The 18197-nt window shown below is 41.6% G+C and overlaps 1 protein-coding gene across 2 annotated transcripts in view; it reads left to right on the top strand.

Moving 5' to 3' along the window:
• Window positions 1-18197, top strand: part of LOC140280058 (proto-oncogene DBL-like) — a 19559-nt gene extending 1362 nt beyond the window's left edge. Inside the window, exons 2-26 of one of the 2 annotated variants that reach the window (XM_072375315.1) lie at window positions 2186-2320; window positions 2444-2560; window positions 2700-2849; window positions 2964-3088; window positions 3263-3377; window positions 3457-3576; window positions 4947-5138; window positions 5278-5469; window positions 5544-5724; window positions 6046-6134; window positions 6349-6449; window positions 6589-6655; window positions 6746-6861; window positions 6965-7034; window positions 7120-7212; window positions 7293-7385; window positions 8348-8473; window positions 8638-8853; window positions 8980-9072; window positions 9159-9237; window positions 9415-9460; window positions 12800-12897; window positions 13164-13276; window positions 15654-15766; window positions 15858-18197. In XM_072375315.1, coding sequence (XP_072231416.1) covers window positions 2186-2320; window positions 2444-2560; window positions 2700-2849; window positions 2964-3088; window positions 3263-3377; window positions 3457-3576; window positions 4947-5138; window positions 5278-5469; window positions 5544-5724; window positions 6046-6134; window positions 6349-6449; window positions 6589-6655; window positions 6746-6861; window positions 6965-7034; window positions 7120-7212; window positions 7293-7385; window positions 8348-8473; window positions 8638-8853; window positions 8980-9072; window positions 9159-9237; window positions 9415-9460; window positions 12800-12897; window positions 13164-13276; window positions 15654-15766; window positions 15858-15939 — 2922 coding nt within the window. In that variant the 3' untranslated portion in view covers window positions 15940-18197. Of the gene's footprint in view, window positions 1-2185; window positions 2321-2443; window positions 2561-2699; window positions 2850-2963; window positions 3089-3262; window positions 3378-3456; window positions 3577-4946; window positions 5139-5277; window positions 5470-5543; window positions 5725-6045; window positions 6135-6348; window positions 6450-6588; window positions 6656-6745; window positions 6862-6964; window positions 7035-7119; window positions 7213-7292; window positions 7386-8347; window positions 8474-8637; window positions 8854-8979; window positions 9073-9158; window positions 9238-9414; window positions 9461-12724; window positions 12898-13163; window positions 13277-15653; window positions 15767-15857 lie in introns of both variants that reach the window. The other variant, XM_072375314.1, reaches the window with a different exon arrangement.

Genomic DNA, 18197 nt, shown 5'->3' with positions numbered 1-18197 from the left:
TTCCATCTCTCAGGGCAGAACTGCACCACCTCCCGCATCCTGGATGGGTTCCACCGGTCTACAGCAGCCTTTAAATCACGCCACAGATTCTCAGTCTGAATCGGCCATTTATCAGTGTACTTAAGGTCACTTTTAGTCTCCCAGATGCATGTTTGCAAACTTCAAACACACTTCCTTGTTTCCTTCTTTAAGCGATTGCTTTTACTTTTCACACCTTCGTAAAGCTCTCCTGTGTGGAGTCGCGCTCCAGGTTCAGCTTCTTCAGGGTTGCCGTTGGCATCTTCGTTATCTTTCTGATCAATTCTCTCTTTGCCTGGCTAGTGAGTTTAGCAGATCTTCTCTTTCTTAGCATATCTTTCCTCTTTCTAATAATGGATTTATGGTGCTGTGCTTTGCGGGATGGGGAGTTTTTGATGTTTTTAAAAGCCGGTTCTAGTCTGTAGTTCTCCAGAGTTTTGTCCTTGACCTGTGTGCAGAGCTCCTTATTCTTCATTTATCTCGTTGTGTTGTTTTGAGTCTGAGGAGCACATCCACTGAAACTATGTGACCCTCAGACTGCACACGAGAGGACTTAACTGGATTAATTATGTGATTTATGAAAGTAATTGTCAGCATCAGATCCTAATTTGAACCTCAAGGTAAAGGGTTTGAATACATATGCAGTCACCACTTTGTTTTGGTCGTTACATTAAAATTACAGCTTGTAATGAAACGAAACAGGAAAAAGCACCAAGAGGGCAAATGTTAGTACAAGGCACCATGACTGTAGGTCTGCTGTAGGCCATTTTTACACGTTAGACTTTAGCATGTTAGATTTTAGCATGTTAGATTTTAGCATGTTAGATTTTAGCATGATAAATTTTAGCATGTTAGAATTGAGCATGTTAGCATGTTAGATTTTAGCATGTTAGATTTTAGCATGTTAGATTTTAGCATGTTAGATTTTAGCATGTTAGATTTTAGCATGATAGATTTTAGCATGTTAGATTTTAGCATGTTAGATTTGAGCATATTAGATTTTAGCTTGTTAGATTTTAGCATGTTAGATTTTAGCATGGTAGATTTTAGCATGATAGATTTTAGCATGTTAGATTTGAGCATGTTAGATTTGAGCATATTAGATTTTAGCTTGTTAGATTTTAGCATGTTAGATTTGAACATGTTAGATTTTAGCATGTTAGATTTTAGCATGTTAGATTTGAGCTTGTTAGATTTTAGTATGTTAGATTTTAGCATGTTAGATTTTAGCATGTTAGATTTGAGCTTGTTAGATTTTAGTATGTTAGATTTTAGCATGTTAGATTTTAGCATGTTAGATTTTAGCATGATAGATTTTAGCATGTTAGATTTGAGCATATTAGATTTTAGCTTGTTAGATTTTAGCATGTTAGATTTGAGCATGTTAGATTTTAGCATGTTAGATTTTAGCATATTAGATTTTAGCATGATAGATTTTAGCATGTTATATTTTAGCATGTTAGATTTTAGCATGTTAGATTTTAGCATGATAGATTTTAGCATGTTATATTTTAGCATGTTAGATTTTAGCATGTTATATTTTAGCATGTTAGATTTTAGCATGTTAGATTTTAGCATGATAGATTTGAGCTTGTTAGATTTTAGCATGTTAGATTTTAGCATGTTAGATTTGAGCATATTAGATTTTAGCTTGTTAGATTTTAGCATGTTAGATTTTAGCATGTTAGATTTTAGCATGATAGATTTGAGCTTGTTAGATTTTAGCATGTTAGATTTTAGCATGTTAGATTTTAGCATGTTAGATTTTAGCATATTAGATTTTAGCATGATAGATTTTAGCATGTTATATTTTAGCATGTTAGATTTTAGCATGTTAGCATGTTAGATTTGAGCATGTTAGAGTGGTAAAAGCACGGCTCATTGCTGTGTTAAGCTGGAACTCTAAATGCTGGCCCACTGGGACACTAGATCAGCAGTAACCCATGGTTACAGCTTTTTAGTAACATGTAAGCTTTTCCAACATGTGGGACGTTTGTTAAAGAATGTTGCAAATATTCCTATGAGGCCATGAGTTAAAATGTTGAAGTTGGACTTGGAAAAATGAGTCTCGTGACAGCTGTGCCAGTGCAGGACTTACCTACAGTTTAATTTTACTTGCCTTATAAAAGGTTTGAAGAACTATATTATTTCCATTCTGTTTTTTCAGACCTCGTTTCCGGGGAATCTGCATTTGGTCTTGGTGCTCCGCCCCTCCGGCTTGTTAAGCTCCACCCCCAGCCCATCCTCAAGCACTGACCTCGGCTTTCGCTTCAGCCAGGATGACTTCCTGTTAAAGATGCCGGTGAGAGGGGCTTCAAAACTGAAAAAAGGATATTTTTGTTCTGTTTATGAAGCAGTTGATTCTGGCAGCTGTTAAAATGGCGTACAGCACCTGTCAGATCCCTTGTTGCTGTGTGTTTTTTAGGTGGTGATGCTGCGTTCGGTCGGGGACCTGCTGCGCTACATAGATGAAAATCACCTGGCGTCAGACTTTGCTGCCAAAGTGGAGTACTGCCAGAGTGATTGGCTCGTCCTGCGCTCGGTATGCTCCTCTGATGCTGATTAATCCATCACAGCTTTCTATGATGTCTGCAAGCAAAAGTGGCTCAACTGTGGGCCGCAGGCTGTTCAGTTGTGACATATGTCATGTAATGTTTGGGTGAAAATGTGTGTGTTTGTAGTCCATTGAGACTTTTGCAGTGACAGTGAAGGAAATTGCCCAGCTGCTGCAGGGCTTTGGGTCTGAGCTGTCTGAGACCGAACTTCCAGATGAAGCTAATGCCATTGAATTCTTGCTGCACTCCCACACCCACCGATACCGTCAGCTGAAGGTTGCTGCTCCCTCTTTATCTCTTCTTGTTTCTCCTCTTTTCTTATGCAGATTGCGTGTATCTGCGCTGGTTTTTGTGCGGTTTCATAGGCCCGTTTTCTTGTTGTTTTATCAGGATGAGATCCGGGGTGTGCTGAAAGAAGGGCGCCTGCTGCTGTCTAACTTGGAAACAGTCAAAACTGCTAAGAGAGACGCAGAGGAAGAGAGGGAAATCCAATCAGATATGGACACTGTTCAGAGGTGCAATGCGTGTGAATAAGTTCTTGCATGAATGCTTAAACATTCTTTAAACTCCTGGTAGAGATAGGTAGTTTATTTGAATTTACAGAACATACTCTGAGTTTGATTTCCTTCAGTCTTTATTTCAACAAACTGTCTGGAAAACTGTGAGACATGTGGACATGTGTGCTTTAGGCTCCTGGCTCAGCTCAGAGACATGGAGGAGGCGTTTGATGGCTTCTTTGAAAAGCACCACCTGAAACTGCAGCAGTACCTCCAGCTGCTGCACTATGAAGTCAGCTTCCAGCAGGTGTGATATTTGGTGTCTTTAACTCAGTCACTTTAACTCTGCCTTGTGATTTACATTTTTTTTTGGCCTGTGTGTGCAGATGGATGAGGTGCTGGAGCGGATCTGTGCACAGGAAAAGGAGATTGCATCAGTGGGAACCACAGTGGTTCAGACAGAACAGCTGCTTAAAGACCTGGACTCACTGGACATTCATGCTCAGGTCACTCACAAACACAATCACTGATGAAAGACAAACGTTAGATTAAACTTATGATAAAATGAGCACTGACTCATGATGTGAATGAAGCTCGTTGCTTCCTGGCATCACATTCCCTTCCTCCTGTTTTTGCCCTCAGCAGACATTTACTATTATGGGTACTGAACAGCACAAGCTATGGACTCTATACTAGTTTGTAGAGCTTATTTTTGAAGCTTAAGTTTGGCATTTTGTCATCTTAGCATTTCTTTCTATCCACTTCTGTACTGTTGGACTTCTTTCTCTGCCAGTGGAGTCGCCCCCTGCTGGCCATTAGAATAAATGCATGTTTGTGAATCTTCGAAAACTTCCCTTCAGACCTCAGGCTTCCCCCATCTTTTACATACAGTCTCTTGGGCAACAGCGTAAGTTCTGGTTTGAAGGTCTGTAATTGCCAAGAACAAAAAGGACAAGTTTCCTTCAAGATTCCATAATATGTGGAAACTTAGACCCCAATTTACACTGTGTGGTGGCCATAAAATGAAGCTTGTAGATACTACTATCTATCGCCATTATGGATTAACTTCAAGAAGTTGCAAAGGCATTAAACATTAAAGGGGAACTCTGGTGTTTTTAAACCTTATTTCTGGCATGAAATACGTTCATCTGCTCACTGAGAACAGTTTGGTGAAAGTCGGCGTCCTTCAGAAGATATTTAGATAACTGGAGATCCATATAACGGAGTGAACGGGGCTTAGAGGATGCAGCCTCTAAATAAGGCATTATCTGTCTTTATTTCACCAATACTTTAAGAAGAATGAATGAATGAACGTGTGCTATAGCTCTGTTAGCTCATAGCTCTGTTAGCTCATAGCTGCTGTTAGCTCATAGCTCTGTTAGCTCATAGCTGCTGTTAGCTCATAGCTTCTGTTAGCTCATAGCTGCTGTTAGCTCATAGCTCTGTTAGCTCATAGCTGCTGTTAGCTCATAGCTTCTGTTAGCTCATAGCTCTGTTAGCTCATAGCTCTGTTAGCTTATAGCTCTGTTAGCTCAGAGCTGCTGTTAGCTCATAGCTCTGTTAGTTCATAGCTGCTGTTAGCTCATAGCTTCTGTTAGCTCATAGCTCTGTTAGCTCATAGCTGCTGTTAGCTCATAGCTCTGTTAGCTCATAGCTGCTGTTATGTGGCTACTTGCAGCTATAGGAGAGCTAACGGAGGGATTTCTACACAGGCACTCTACTGGGACCTAAGTGGTTAAAGTTATCTTTAGCCATCTCGATTTGGGTAAAATTACCCTGGAAAATCCGTTCAATACCTCTTAACACCAGACCGAAGCTATAATAAAACTGTTTCCAAACCTATAGTGAAACAAAACCATGTTTTTGTGGGAATCAGGAGGAGATGGCTCGTGCCCAGGTGGTGATTCTGCACGGTCACCAGTTGGCTGCCAACCACCACTACGCCCTGGCACTCATCATCCAGCGCTGCAACGAGCTGCGACATCACTGTGATGTCATCACTACTGCCATACGTACCAAGCGGGCCTCGCTCACCAGAACACGAGACCTGCTGCTGCGCCTTGAAGAGGTATTACTCACTAATGCCTGTACTTAAAGATGTTCATACTGATATGCCACCTTATAATCTTTATAATAACTTTATAATCCATCTTTATTGCACCTTCTGCTCTGAGAGACTGAATAACGAATCTTCTTCTTTTGAGCAGGCCCTAAATTGGTGTGATGAGGGCGCCTATCTTCTGGCCAGTCAAATGGTGGACAGGTTCCAGACCCGAGAGGGAGCTCAGGAGGCGCTGCAGTACCTGAGCTGTCACCAGGAGAGGGCGCCATCTGCTCTGAACAATTGCCAGGACATCCTAAGCTTTGATTTTGAAGCCGTGCTCAGCCCACAGCTGCAGGTACCAGACTGCAGCCGACGCATACAATCACTGGACTCGCGACCCACCTCAGTCTACGTTTTGTTTCCTTGCAGTCCCAGATTACCATGGTAACAGAGAAGCTGAGCTCGGTGCAGTCTATGATCCGAAACAGAGAGCAGTGTTTGAGGAGGCTGGCGGATGTGCAGGTCCGACCGATACAGCTGGTGGCTCCCCGGCCCGAACCAGACCAGAATTTGCTGCGCTGCAAGTCGCCCTTATTTTCCCCAAAACACGGTACGCCCTCCTCCACACTTTGACCCTCAGCTTCAGGAAAGTCAGTCACAGTTTGTGTACGTTTGCTTGTTTACGGTATTTTCTTGTATTTTCTTGTATACGATAAAGCACCGGATATATCTGTTCTTGTTTATGATGTGTTTGGATATATTTGGACCTTGGTTATCTATCGTCTGCTCTCCCCTCTGATGTGATTTTTAACACTGGCACTAAGCTTTGTTGTTGTATTTATCTTGTATCCTTTGGTCTTCTGCCTGCAGTCCCTCTTTGCTCTGTCAGCACCGTTCATATTTTGGCATTTTGCACGATTATCGCCTGCAGGTGTCGACTTCAATGTCTTGAACTCCAAGTTCTCCTTTGACCTGCTTCCTGGCAAAAGGGCCGCCAGGAGGAACAACAGCCAGCGTAAGGTGTGTGTGTGTGTGTGTGTGTCAATATATTACCCAGTATTCATGTGAAATAAGGTTTTTATTTAACTTAAAATGTATTTCTGGCCAAAAAAGACGTGATAAAATCCTAAAATCCTATAACTACGTTGCCTTTGCTAACAGTTTGTCTTTTTCTCACATTTCCTTACAGCCAAGCTGGCATACTTGTTTCACATGTGTGTGTTTGTGTTGCCAGATTGAAGTGATGCACGATTACCAAGGCAACCGCAGCTGTCTGTATGGCCCCAGTCCTGAAACCGATTCAGAGGCGGAGGACAACCCGGAGCAGGTGACACGGTAGGCAGTCTTTCTCCTGTCAGACCTGATCTTTGAGCTGAAACTTGGCCTCTCATGTTGCACAGGTTGTGTGTTTATGTGACCCACAGAAATGCAAACAGATTTCTGTCAATTTACTGGTAATTTTCTCTCTCTTTAGCCACATTATGAAGGAGCTGATAGCGACAGAGAGGGTCTATGTGGATGAATTGCTCTCCGTCCTGCTGGTGAGTTTGTTTTTGTTAGATACAGTAGGAAGCTTTGCACTTTAGTGAGGCTTGATTTTGTTCCCCTTATCTTGTCTATTCACTTATCAGGGCTACAGGGCAGAAATGGAGGACCCCTCCATGTCTAATCTTCTTCCCTCAGCTCTACGCAGCCAGAAGGATGTTCTGTTCGGTAACATGCCAGAGATTTACCAGTTCCACAGCAGGCACGCCTCACTCAGATTCACACGAGTTGTCCTCGTCTTCCACTCCTCTCTCTCTCGCTCTAATCCAATTTCCTTTCATTTTCCTCATGGATTCTCAATTTAGGATCTTCCTCCAAGATCTGCAGGGTTGCCTGGAGACACCAGAGAGGGTGGGGTCCTGTTTCCTACAACGGGTGAGAAAACATCGAGAGATCCCGACACTTCATCTGATTTAATACAGCACAACAAAACTGTGAGTGTGCATTTGTGTGTGAGCAGAAAGAGAAGTTCCAGGTGTATGAGCGTTACTGCCAAAACAAGCCTCGCTCCGAGTTGCTATGGAGACAGTGCTCTGATTCCACCTTCTTTCAGGTATTGGCCGAATTGGTATATTGGTGTAATCGGACATAATCGGAACCAGATTACAATCCCTCCTCATCTGGCTCTTGCAGGAGTGCCAGAAGAAGTTGGACCACAAGTTGGGTCTTGATTCTTACCTCCTGAAACCGGTCCAACGCCTCACCAAGTACCAGCTGCTGCTCAAGGTTTGTACATCGAGAGAAAATGCAGATAACACCATGCCTAGAATGAACAATATTTGAGTTATAATCGGAGGACTTTTTGGAACAGAAAATAGAAACAGTATTGACTGATAATTTAATCTGAAGTCTTTCCACCGGCTGCCGGTCCATCAGAGGATAGACTTTAAAGTTCTGATGCTGCTCTATAAAGCTCTGACCTCTGACCTCCTGACCCAGTATGAACCTCTCAGACCCCTCAGGTCATCTGGATCCGGTTCTTTATCAGTTCCCAGAGTCAGAACCAGACCTGGAGAAGCTGCATTCAGCTTCTATGCTCCACATGTCTGGAACAAACTCCCAGAAAGCCTCAGATCAGCTGAAACTCTCAGGATTTAAGTCCAGGTTGAAGAAACATCTATTTTCAGCTGCATTTGAATAAGCTTGAGTTTCAAAACTGAATCATATTTTAACTGATTTTATCTTTCATATATATATTTTTTTCTGATTTTATCTATTGATCTTATTTCTTTCTTTTGCTTAAATTTTAAATTGTGCTTTTTATTTTTTATTTCTTCTGTTTTAATGTCTCTGTAAAGCACTTTGAATCACCTTGTCGTTGAATTGTGCTCTAAAATAAACTTGCCTTGCATGTACATAAAGTGCATTTTTTATCAGCTTAGTAGAAAAAATGTGTTTTCTATAGAATCAAAATGGCTGAACAGAACATAGCAAATTCAGGGAATCATTCTTGACTCAAGGAGCTTGGAAAGCTCATAAAAAAAAAGCAATAACAGTGTACTGTGTGGACTTATCGGTCTGCAGTAATGGATTTTACTTTGGAAAGAAAATACTGCATCTGGACCGATGATTGTGCTCAGAGACAACAGAGCAAAGAGCTAACAGACACAGAAACAAGCAGACAATTGCTTAGATCAGATAAAGCGGTAGCCGCCAACATGCCATCCTGTGTGTCTGTCTTTGCTCAGGAGCTTTTGAAGCACTGCGTGGAGGAGCGATACCGGTTTGAGCTCCAGGAGGCTCTGGACTCCATGCTGGAGCTGCTGAAGTCTGTCAACGACTCAATGCACCAGATAGCCATCACCGGATATCAAGTACCAGCCAATCAGAGTCAACAATCACATCACTGGATACCACATTTATGATATATTGTTGCAGTTTTAGCTAATATTGCTAAATGTAGCTCAAGTTCTGGGTTTTGTGTGCAGCTACTTTGAGGATCTCATTTCTATGAATGATGTCACCGTCTTTGGTTCAGGGGGATCTCATCCAGCTCGGCCGTGTCGTGATGCAGGGCGGCTTCAACGTGTGGATTAGCCATAAACGGGCAGCAGTGCGAATGAAGGAGCTGGCCAGATTCAAACCCATGCAGCGCCATCTCTTCCTCTACGAGCACGCCCTGCTCTTCTGCAAGCGCCGGGACGAGGACAACCACGACCGGACGCCGTTCTACAGCTTTAAATCCTGCCTCAGAGTAACAACGACACACTCACATCATTAGACACTTGTAGCTGCAATCTTATCTTATTTATCCTGCTTTAACCTAACTTTTTGCTGCATTTAAAGCTAAATTAAAGTGAAATATACTGACTTTCTACAGATGAGTGCAGTGGGCATCACAGAAAGTGTGAAAGGAGATGTGAAGAAATTTGAAATCTGGTACAGTGGTAGAGAAGTGGTGTACGTAGTTCAGGTATTTAATCCACTTTTTTCTGTTTCATATCTGGCTGTACAGACTTTCGGTGTGTTGAAATCTGTACTTTGTTCCGTTTTTCGTAGGCTCCCACCGTGGAGGTCAAAGCTTCCTGGCTGACAGAGATCCGAAAGATTCTCACCAACCAGCAAAAACTACACCAAGGTTTCTATTGTTGATGTGATTCAACTGAAATTTAAGGAAGTGCAGAACTGTAGTTTGATTAGTCTGCTCACATTTTTCTTTATCAAAGCTCCTGCTTTTAATTCCCGAGTCTTTAAGTTGGGTGTTTGTGCATTTTCTTTGTAAATCGTGCCTTTGTTTCTTCTCCTGATTCCTCAGATGAGACGCCTTCTCTTCCTCTTTCAGACAACCCTCTCTCTGACAGGTGATCCTCTCTGCATGACTTCCATAACTCATGCAACTGGGCTAAAAAGCAAAGAGATTAATATAAGAACTGCACCATATCTTCAAGTTTTAATCTTAAGAAAATACTTTAGGATGATTTAATCCATCACCAGTGTGGCTTTCATGGTGTTAAGAACAGGTCAACACTGAATTTATGAATGTATTCAATGCAGGAAAATTTTATTTTTGAGGGGATTTTGATGATCTAGCCTTTATATCTTGGTATTTTCTAAGAAATCATCTTCATGGACAGCAACCACAGCTTATGTAAGACCACTGCTGATGTTATTCCTCTTTAGCATTACATTAACACATTAACCCAGAATTAAACCTTCTGCTCTCATAGAGCCGCTCACACCTGCTGATGGTCAATGAATCAAGTGAACTTGATTAGCAGCACCTGGCTGCTACTTACCATCTTAATTCCTAGGAGCAATAAGGGTGAATTTCAGGGATGCCCACGTCCGGAAGGGATCTTTTCAAAAGATTAAGTTCTGCACAAGCCTACTTATGATGATCTGAATCAGGGAAACGTCTAAAAGCTGCAGGACAGCGGCCCTCAAGGACCGGATGTGGGTGTCCCTGCTGTATTTAGTTGTTGACACGCTTCTTCTGCTTTTTCTTCTGCCTCTGTGGCTGGTTTGTCACTTTAATAGCCACTGAACTCGACCGTAAACCACTGGAGTAGCACTGTGTCAAGGTGCACAGCGTGCATGGCAGCAGTGCTGCGTTTTGTGGGTCACTTTAAAGGAGTTAGAGCTGGCTTTCTCTAGCATTTAACGGTTGTTTATGTGCTTGTTTGTGGAAAGTTCTGCGTCTCCAGGACGGTTTTTAACAGGGTGCTTCTGTGTGTGCGCTTGGGAAGTTACTGTAGCAGATGACGGGGATTTCTAGTAGCATGCTAGCATGTTGTGAATGTGGTGAATGCCTAAGTGTTGTGAGCATAATAATATATAATTTGTTCATTCGTTGGGCAGGAAATTTGTCGCATTTGAAACTTTTTTTTCTTGTGTGGACAGATTTCATGACAAGATCAAAACCAACAATGTTTGTGACCATCTAAAATATAACATAGACAAGTTGGGAAGAGACACTTGGTTTGTTACAGTAGTCTCAAATATAGAAGGAAACCTGTTTATTTACCAAAAGGAAACCGATATCAGGAAGACTCAAACAGCTGGATGAACAGGAAATCTTTGTTGTTAAAGCACGACAAGTTAAAGAGCAAAGAGAGGAGGGAAAAACAAGAGAAATAAGTGCTGGGGAATAAAAAACGATGAGCACAAGAAGTAGGAGAAGGCAGGCGTTAGTCAGGAAATATGTTGGGAAGAAACACTTATTGGGTTTGTTACACTTTAAAACTTTAAAAAGCTTTTGTTTTTTATTTTTTTCAGTTTAAAAGGCGGCACAAACACATGGTTTTCACCAGGTACAGCGAGGAAGAAGGGCTTCATAAATTATATGATTTATGCACTTGTTTATTTTCTATTTGGTTTGTTTTTGTAAATATGTATCATTTAGATATGTATGTTTGGGGAGAAAGATGGTTTAAATAAGCATATGCTTCATCCTACTCCTTTTCGGACATGTTGGTTTCTCATTATTACTTTTTTTCTTGACTATTATTGTTGTTTTGACTTTTTTCTCGTTGGAATTATTTAGTTTTTTTCTCAGTTTACTTTGTTGTTGTGATAATCGCACATGTTCGAAATAAACTAAACTAAATCTTACAGTCGTCAAAGGCAGCGGATGTCTCTAATATAGAGTCTCCCAACAAAAACCTGTTTATTTACCAAAAGGAAACCGATATCAGGAAGACTCAAACAGCTGGATGAACAGGAAATCTTTGTCGTTAAAGCACGACAAGTTAAAGAGCAAAGAGAGGAGGGAAAAACAAGAGAAATAAGTGCTGGGGAATAAAAAACGATGAGCACAAGAAGTAGGAGAAGGCAGGCGTTAGTCAGGAAATATGTTGGGAAGAAACACTTATTGGGTTTGTTACACTTTAAAACTTTAAAAAGCTTTTGTTTTTTATTTTTTTCAGTTTAAAAGGCGGCACAAACACATGGTTTTCACCAGGTACAGCGAGGAAGAAGGGCTTCATAAATTATATGATTTATGCACTTGTTTATTTTCTATTTTGTTTGTTTTTGTAAATATGTATCATTTAGATATGTATGTTTGGGGAGAAAGATGGTTTAAATAAGAATATGTTTCATCCTACTCCTTTTCGGACATGTTGGTTTCTCATTATTACTTTTTGTCTTGACTATTATTGTTGTTTTGACTTTTTTCTCATTGGAATTATTTAGTTTTTTCTCAGTTTACTTTGTTGTTGTGATAATCGCACATGTTCGAAATAAACTAAACTAAATCTTACAGTCGTCAAAGGCAGCGGATGTCTCTAATATAGAGTCTCCCAACAAAAACCTGTTTATTTACCAAAAGGAAACCGATATCAGGAAGACTCAAACAGCTGGATGAACAGGAAATCTTTGTTGTTAAAGCACAACAAGTTAAAGAGCAAAGAGAGGAGGGAAAAACAAGAGAAATAAGTGCTGGGGAATAAAAAACGATGAGCACAAGAAGTAGGAGAAGGCAGGCGTTAGCTCAGGGAATATTGAACTGAAACCCAACAGAACCATGATTTAAAAATCCTCCGTAACAGTGTTGGTTTTTTTCTTATCGTTGGACAATAACAGCATTTTTCATTCAGATACGCTCGTGTTTAAGTTCTCACGGGACTCTTTGGCTTGTGAAAAATGTTCCTCACGGCTGGATGATAACACAGCGGCCATCACATCTGGAATGATTTGTGTGTATAGTCACATCGTGTTTGTAATTACTCGGGTTATTTCTGCTTTGCTTAGCAGATGGGTAAGTGTGAATGAATCCTGATTTTACTTGTATTTTGCACCTTTTGATGGGACAAACTCCACCCATCTCCTTCTTAAAGCAAGTTAAAACCACACTGGGTTTAGTCAAGAACCCGTATGTGTGTGTGTGGAGAATATTTTTGGGACTAAATCCATATATTGCAGCGATCTGATGGTCAATAATTGTGTTGAAATCTCAAACAACGTTTGAAGTCAGAGGCTGGAATATATGTGACTGTGAATGCTGTATTAACCCACTGAATGTGGATGAGGTATGAGCTCGTTTTGTGACACGGCGAATGTTGTTGTTGTTTGTTTGTTTTTGTTTGTCGTGCTCGTGTCTTTGTTTCCATGGTGATGTGGTTTAGTGCATCAGAGATGTGTGTGTCGTGGGGCGGCGCGTCGGTGGGAGGCTGCTCAGCGTGTCTCCCTGTTCCTCACAGCTCCTCGGCAACAAGCCACTCCCACAGGTTCAGAGGGGAGGAGTCGACCTACAGTAGCCCCGCCCACTCAGACCCCGTGGTTCATTCACCTCGCCGCAGTGAGTTGCTTCTTTAATAAATTTAATGAATTTTCTGCCAATATTTGTCATCTTAATATGGATTTTCAATATAATATTTCTACAAGTCTTTTAAGATTAGGCGAGACGCGACATAAAAAGAATAAATGAGGAAATATACGACCCGGTTTCACACAAAACGAAGGGATTGACCCTCAGTGTCAGCTGATGATCAGTAACAGTAGAGCATACTAAACTGTTCATAAATGTCTCAGAGGGAGTGATGGGCAGCTGTCTGTCATCTGCAGGTTGGCCTGTCGCTGCTCACTCTGTGGCGATCTGTGAGGGCCTGGAGGACTGGGGCGCTACAGACCTTTCCGCCTTGTCAGACTCGGATGAGGACGATCAGCCTGCCCCACTGGTGAGATTTCTTTTTAAAAATAATCATGATTATTCACTTGTTTCACAATTCCACAGACAGTGTTTTGCTGCTGAACACGGATAAAAACACAGTATCGCTGCATTTCGTGAAACTGCCACAAAACGCCTGTTTTATCAGAGTCAAATGGCCACGAAATCTGGGGTTGGTGCCACACATAAAGCCAGAAGTCGACACCCGTCCCCATCGACCATGTTTAGCAGTAGCTTTGAAATGTTATCGTATCATTTGGTCAGACTTTCTTTGTTTTCAGCCGCTGTTTCATTGCTGTTTTACGTGTTAAAAACTACATGGGTAAAGATTGTGGCCTGCATTAAAGAAGACACTGTCAGAAGGTATTGTATCGTAACCTTTGTGCCATCAGAATCGTAACATTTTTCCTGGATTACTGGCTGCAGAGTCTTATTTCCCTTCGCTGAATACACAGAACAGGTTGGACTAACGAACCAAAGAGCCTCGCATGCCAACTTTCAGCTCATTCCACCATCGTGGGACGACACATGAACAGAGTTTGGATTGTCTTAGGCGTGGTGTAGGAGCTGCTAGACGACAATCCTGGGACCAACGGAGGGACCCAGTTGGGACAGAAGCCTTTGCAAGAGCATTCAAGTAGATGGAGCCGTTCCATTAAGCTCTTTGTAGCTAACATCAGGGACTTGGATCTGATGCTAAGGGCAGCCAGAGGAGCTCAATGAACAGAGGGGGGACGTGTTCTTTTAGGCTGATCCAAGACCAGACGCACCGCCGCGTTCTGGACCATCTGCAGAGGTTTCACAGGCTGGAGACCAGTTAGGAGACCAGTTAGGAAACCAGTTAGGAAACCAGTTAGGAGAGCAGTTAGGAAACCAGTTAGGAAACCAGTTAGGAGACCAGTTAGGAGAGCAGTTAGGAAACCAGTTAGGAAACCAGTTAGGAGAGCAGTTAGGAAACCAGTTAGGAAACCAGTTAGGAGAGCAGTTAGGAGAGCAGTTAGGAAACCAGTTAGGAAACCAGTTAGGAGACCAGTTAGGAGAGCAGTTAGGAAACCAGTTAGGAGACCAGTTAGGAGACCAGTTAGGAGACCAGTTAGGAGAGCAGTTAGGAAACCAGTTAGGAAACCAGTTAGGAGACCAGTTAGGAGAGCAGTTAGGAGACCAGTTAGGAGACCAGTTAGGAGAGCAGTTAGGAGACCAGTTAGGAAACCAGTTAGGAGACCAGTTAGGAGACCAGTTAGGAAACCAGTTAGGAGAGCAGTTAGGAAACCAGTTAGGAAACCAGTTAGGAGAGCAGTTAGGAGAGCAGTTAGGAGACCAGTTAGGAAACCAGTTAGGAGACCAGTTAGGAGACCAGTTAGGAGAGCATTGCAGTAGTGAAGGTGGGAGATGACCATGGCCTGCAGCAGGAGCTGGGGGGCATGTTGGGCCAGGTATGGTCTGATCTTTCTTATGTTTAGTAATGCAAAGCGGCTGAACGAGCAACCGAGGTAACGTGATCTTTGAAGGTTAGTTGGTCATCAATCATGACACCCAAGTTTGTAGCAACCTTTGATGCAGCAAGAGATAGGGATTCAGTTTGGATGCAGATGCTGTGGTGTATGGTTGGTTTGGCTGGGAAGACCAGCAGCTCAGTTTTTGGGAGGTTAAGTTGGAGATGATGGGCTTTCATCCATGTTGATATGTCAGAGAGACAGTCTGAGATTCGTGCTGAGACCGTGTGGTCGTCAGGTGGGAATGACAGATAGAGCTGGGTATCATCAGCATAACATTGGTATGAGAAGCCATGTGATCGGATGATCTGTCCCAGTGAGGTCCCAGTACTGAACCTTGGGGGACTCCTGTGGCGAGGTGGTACGCTGCAGAAGTTAGCTCCAAACCAGGATACTTGCCAGAGAAAATGCAATGTAAGGATTTGCGAACAATGAAACCCGATATTCCACTGAAAATTGTGCAAAGATTGCTTAGAAATATAAAGAAAATAGGTTCCAGGTTAAAAAAATGTAGCTTTGCTTTCTGGAATGTTTCTCTTTTTATTCCCAGTCATGTTATCAGCTATCTGTGGCTAATGAAGCTAATTTGTTGTAAGAGGTTCCAGCAGGTGCTTTTATAAACGTAACAAAACTCTTTTAAACTTTAGTTGCTTCATTCTCAGCTGAGAATGTGCTGCTGAGACCGAGTTCAAAGTGTTTTTTCCACTATTTTTATTCCATTGAGTTTTTCCCTTTTTGTTTATTCGGTTTACAAACTGCCTTCAAGATGTGGCCCAAGCTTTTGGGGCTTTGTTTTTTTTCAAAATGCCTGTTTTTTTACGCTGGAACCTGTATTTTTCTCTTTGTATAGTCGCTGCTCCACTGCGCTTCAATGCAATCTGTCGTCCTCTTTAGGTGGCGGGCAGGTACAGGGTCATGGTAGAGAGCAGCATGGCCAGCACCGATGACATCATCTTTAACTGTGGCGATGTCATCCAGCTGCTGCATGAGGATTCATCAGGAATGTGGTAACGTGTGCTAAATGTTTAAGAATTACCGCCAATTTGAAATTCAGACAGAAATGAGACAAAACAAAGTCTCTGTTTGTGTTAATTACAGGATGGTGAAGAATATCAGTCGTGGTGAGGAGGGTCGTGTTCTCCCTGAAGACTTGCACAGGATTCTGGGAGAGACTTACTGAGAGCCAATCAGAGCGGAGGAAAGATGAGTGTACATTGTTCTGTTTTTGTCGCTTTTCTCGCCAATTTAATACCCGAATATCCCTCCGCACCCACAGACTGGCATATTCCATCAATTCCATCAACAGGACGTGAACGTCTGACCGAGCTGACTGAAGCGCAGCGTCAGGCACTTCCTTTTCTCCTCAGACAACAGTGACAGTTTCACCTCAGAAGGCTGTGAAACCGCAGAATGGACCTCAGAGGACAATGGAAAGCACATACGAGCCATGTTTTTATCTGCCTTTTCCAGCAGTGATGCAGTAGATCATTTGTACTGAAGGGGTAGTAGCTTTTATTCATACTTACAGAGTGGACTTTTGTTTACAAAGTTATATAATTTCTATTTTCTTATGGAGTATAACAGAAAGCGTTCATGTCATCATTTTGTGCCAAACAGCTAAGCCGATCCCTGCAGCTTCTTCTTGTGTAAGTGAGGGTCATAGAGAATAGCTTTATTGTTTAAAGTGAAGCCTTCTTTTTGCTACAGCCTCGTGGGTTGAGGTTAGACGTCTGATTCATGTTGTCTTCTTTCTGCATTTGCACGATACAAAGAAGGCAAAGAGAAGAAGAGAAGAAGGTTTTGGGGTCAAGATGTAACAGTTCTTGCAGCTCACCTCTTTTGTAATTGCAACTAGGATATTGTTTAGCCTCTTATTGGAAATAATTGGGTTGGTTGCACATTAGAAAATGAATGAATACCCTCTTAGTTCCTATTCAGCAGGAAAGGTGCAGGATTATAACATTATGAATGGTAGCCTGCGGGTGTTTTGTCTTCCAGTTGCACCAAAGAGCAGTTTTTCTATGACTGGGTCCGAACAGATTGACGTGCACTTACCCAGATCCATAAACATTGAAAAGTCCTGCCAGTGTTTTACGCTATTCCACAGAGGATGTTCCTGTTAGACCTTTGGCTTGTAAACAGTGCTGTTGAGCTACAAATCTCAGTAAATGTTATGGCAGGATATTCATTTATTTTTCACAAAAAAAAACCCTCAGGGCAGTTTTAATGTTTTGTTTCCAGATCCCAGTTGTACAGAGAAAGAGACATCTCTAATTTTACTAAAACACACCAAAAGGTCATCTACTGCACCCTTTGAATCTTTGTAAACCTACTCTGGCAGCTGCAGCTGGTGGTTCGAGTTCATTAGCTATTTAATCTTGAAATATTTTATGTATGATTGCCATTTATGCTGATGATGTGTTGCTATTTTGTTATTACTTGCTGCTGATATGTGTTGCCTTTACCTGAGGCAAGTTTCTGTTTGTGGTTCTGCATGGACGAACCACACCTGCACACATCTGCTGCTTTGTTTCCGTATGCACTGCTGCTTTAGGCCAACAGGGAAACTGTGCTCAGTGATAGTAAATAAAATGTAAATGTAGAATCATTTACATTTACAATGTGGATGAATTCATTAACTGTATCACTAACATTTTTGGGAAATAACGAGTAAATAATGCCATCAAAACACTGCCACTGGGTTAATCTTCTGGACAGACACCTGTGTTTTTAGAAAACAGCTCCAGTGAACTGTGAATATGTAAATGTTAAACGTAGATTTTAGATATTAAACACAGGAACACTGCCCTCAGATTTTGATACTCAGCTATTAAGTGACAAAATTTCCACAGTATTTATTGTGTCAGTAGAATAATGAACTCGAGTCATTCTGGAAGTACTCAAACCAAGATTAACACTGCTGAAATAACCATTTTAACAGTATTTATCGTCCACATCAGGACCATTAAAGTCGCTTGATTTCTGAGTGTTGGGATGTGTAAAAGATGTTTGCCCACCGATCCTTTAGAAAGAAGAACGTTGTATAATATTTAGCTGATTAGAAAAGCACCGAGATCTGGCCTTACTGTGGCAGGTTGTAAATGGATTTGTTCATTCAGGCTTCAGTGTCTTTTCCACTGTATCTTTAAATGGTCATTTTGCACTTTTTGGATCTTTTCAACCATCTAGGAAGCTTGTATTATAATGCATAATGTATATGATTATTTTAAAAAAACATAAGCACACGAGTATTTCATTTGATTCAACATCTGTGATTTATTTCCAACCTTATTTCCATAAAGTCTTACCCTCACGCAGCTGTTTTCCCTTTTTTTTGCCTGATTAAACCTCCTCTCAGTGGTCTATTGGAGCTGGATTGACTTTAACTCTGCTGTTTGATGTGGAGCATTTGTTGATTTATACCTTTTCTTTATTCAT

Source organism: Leuresthes tenuis, unplaced genomic scaffold (genome assembly GCF_036924035.1).
Source record: "Leuresthes tenuis unplaced genomic scaffold, fLeuTen1.0.hap1 SCAF_21, whole genome shotgun sequence".
NCBI lineage: Eukaryota > Metazoa > Chordata > Actinopteri > Atheriniformes > Atherinopsidae > Leuresthes > Leuresthes tenuis.
This window is presented reverse-complemented; position numbering and strand designations above follow the sequence as displayed.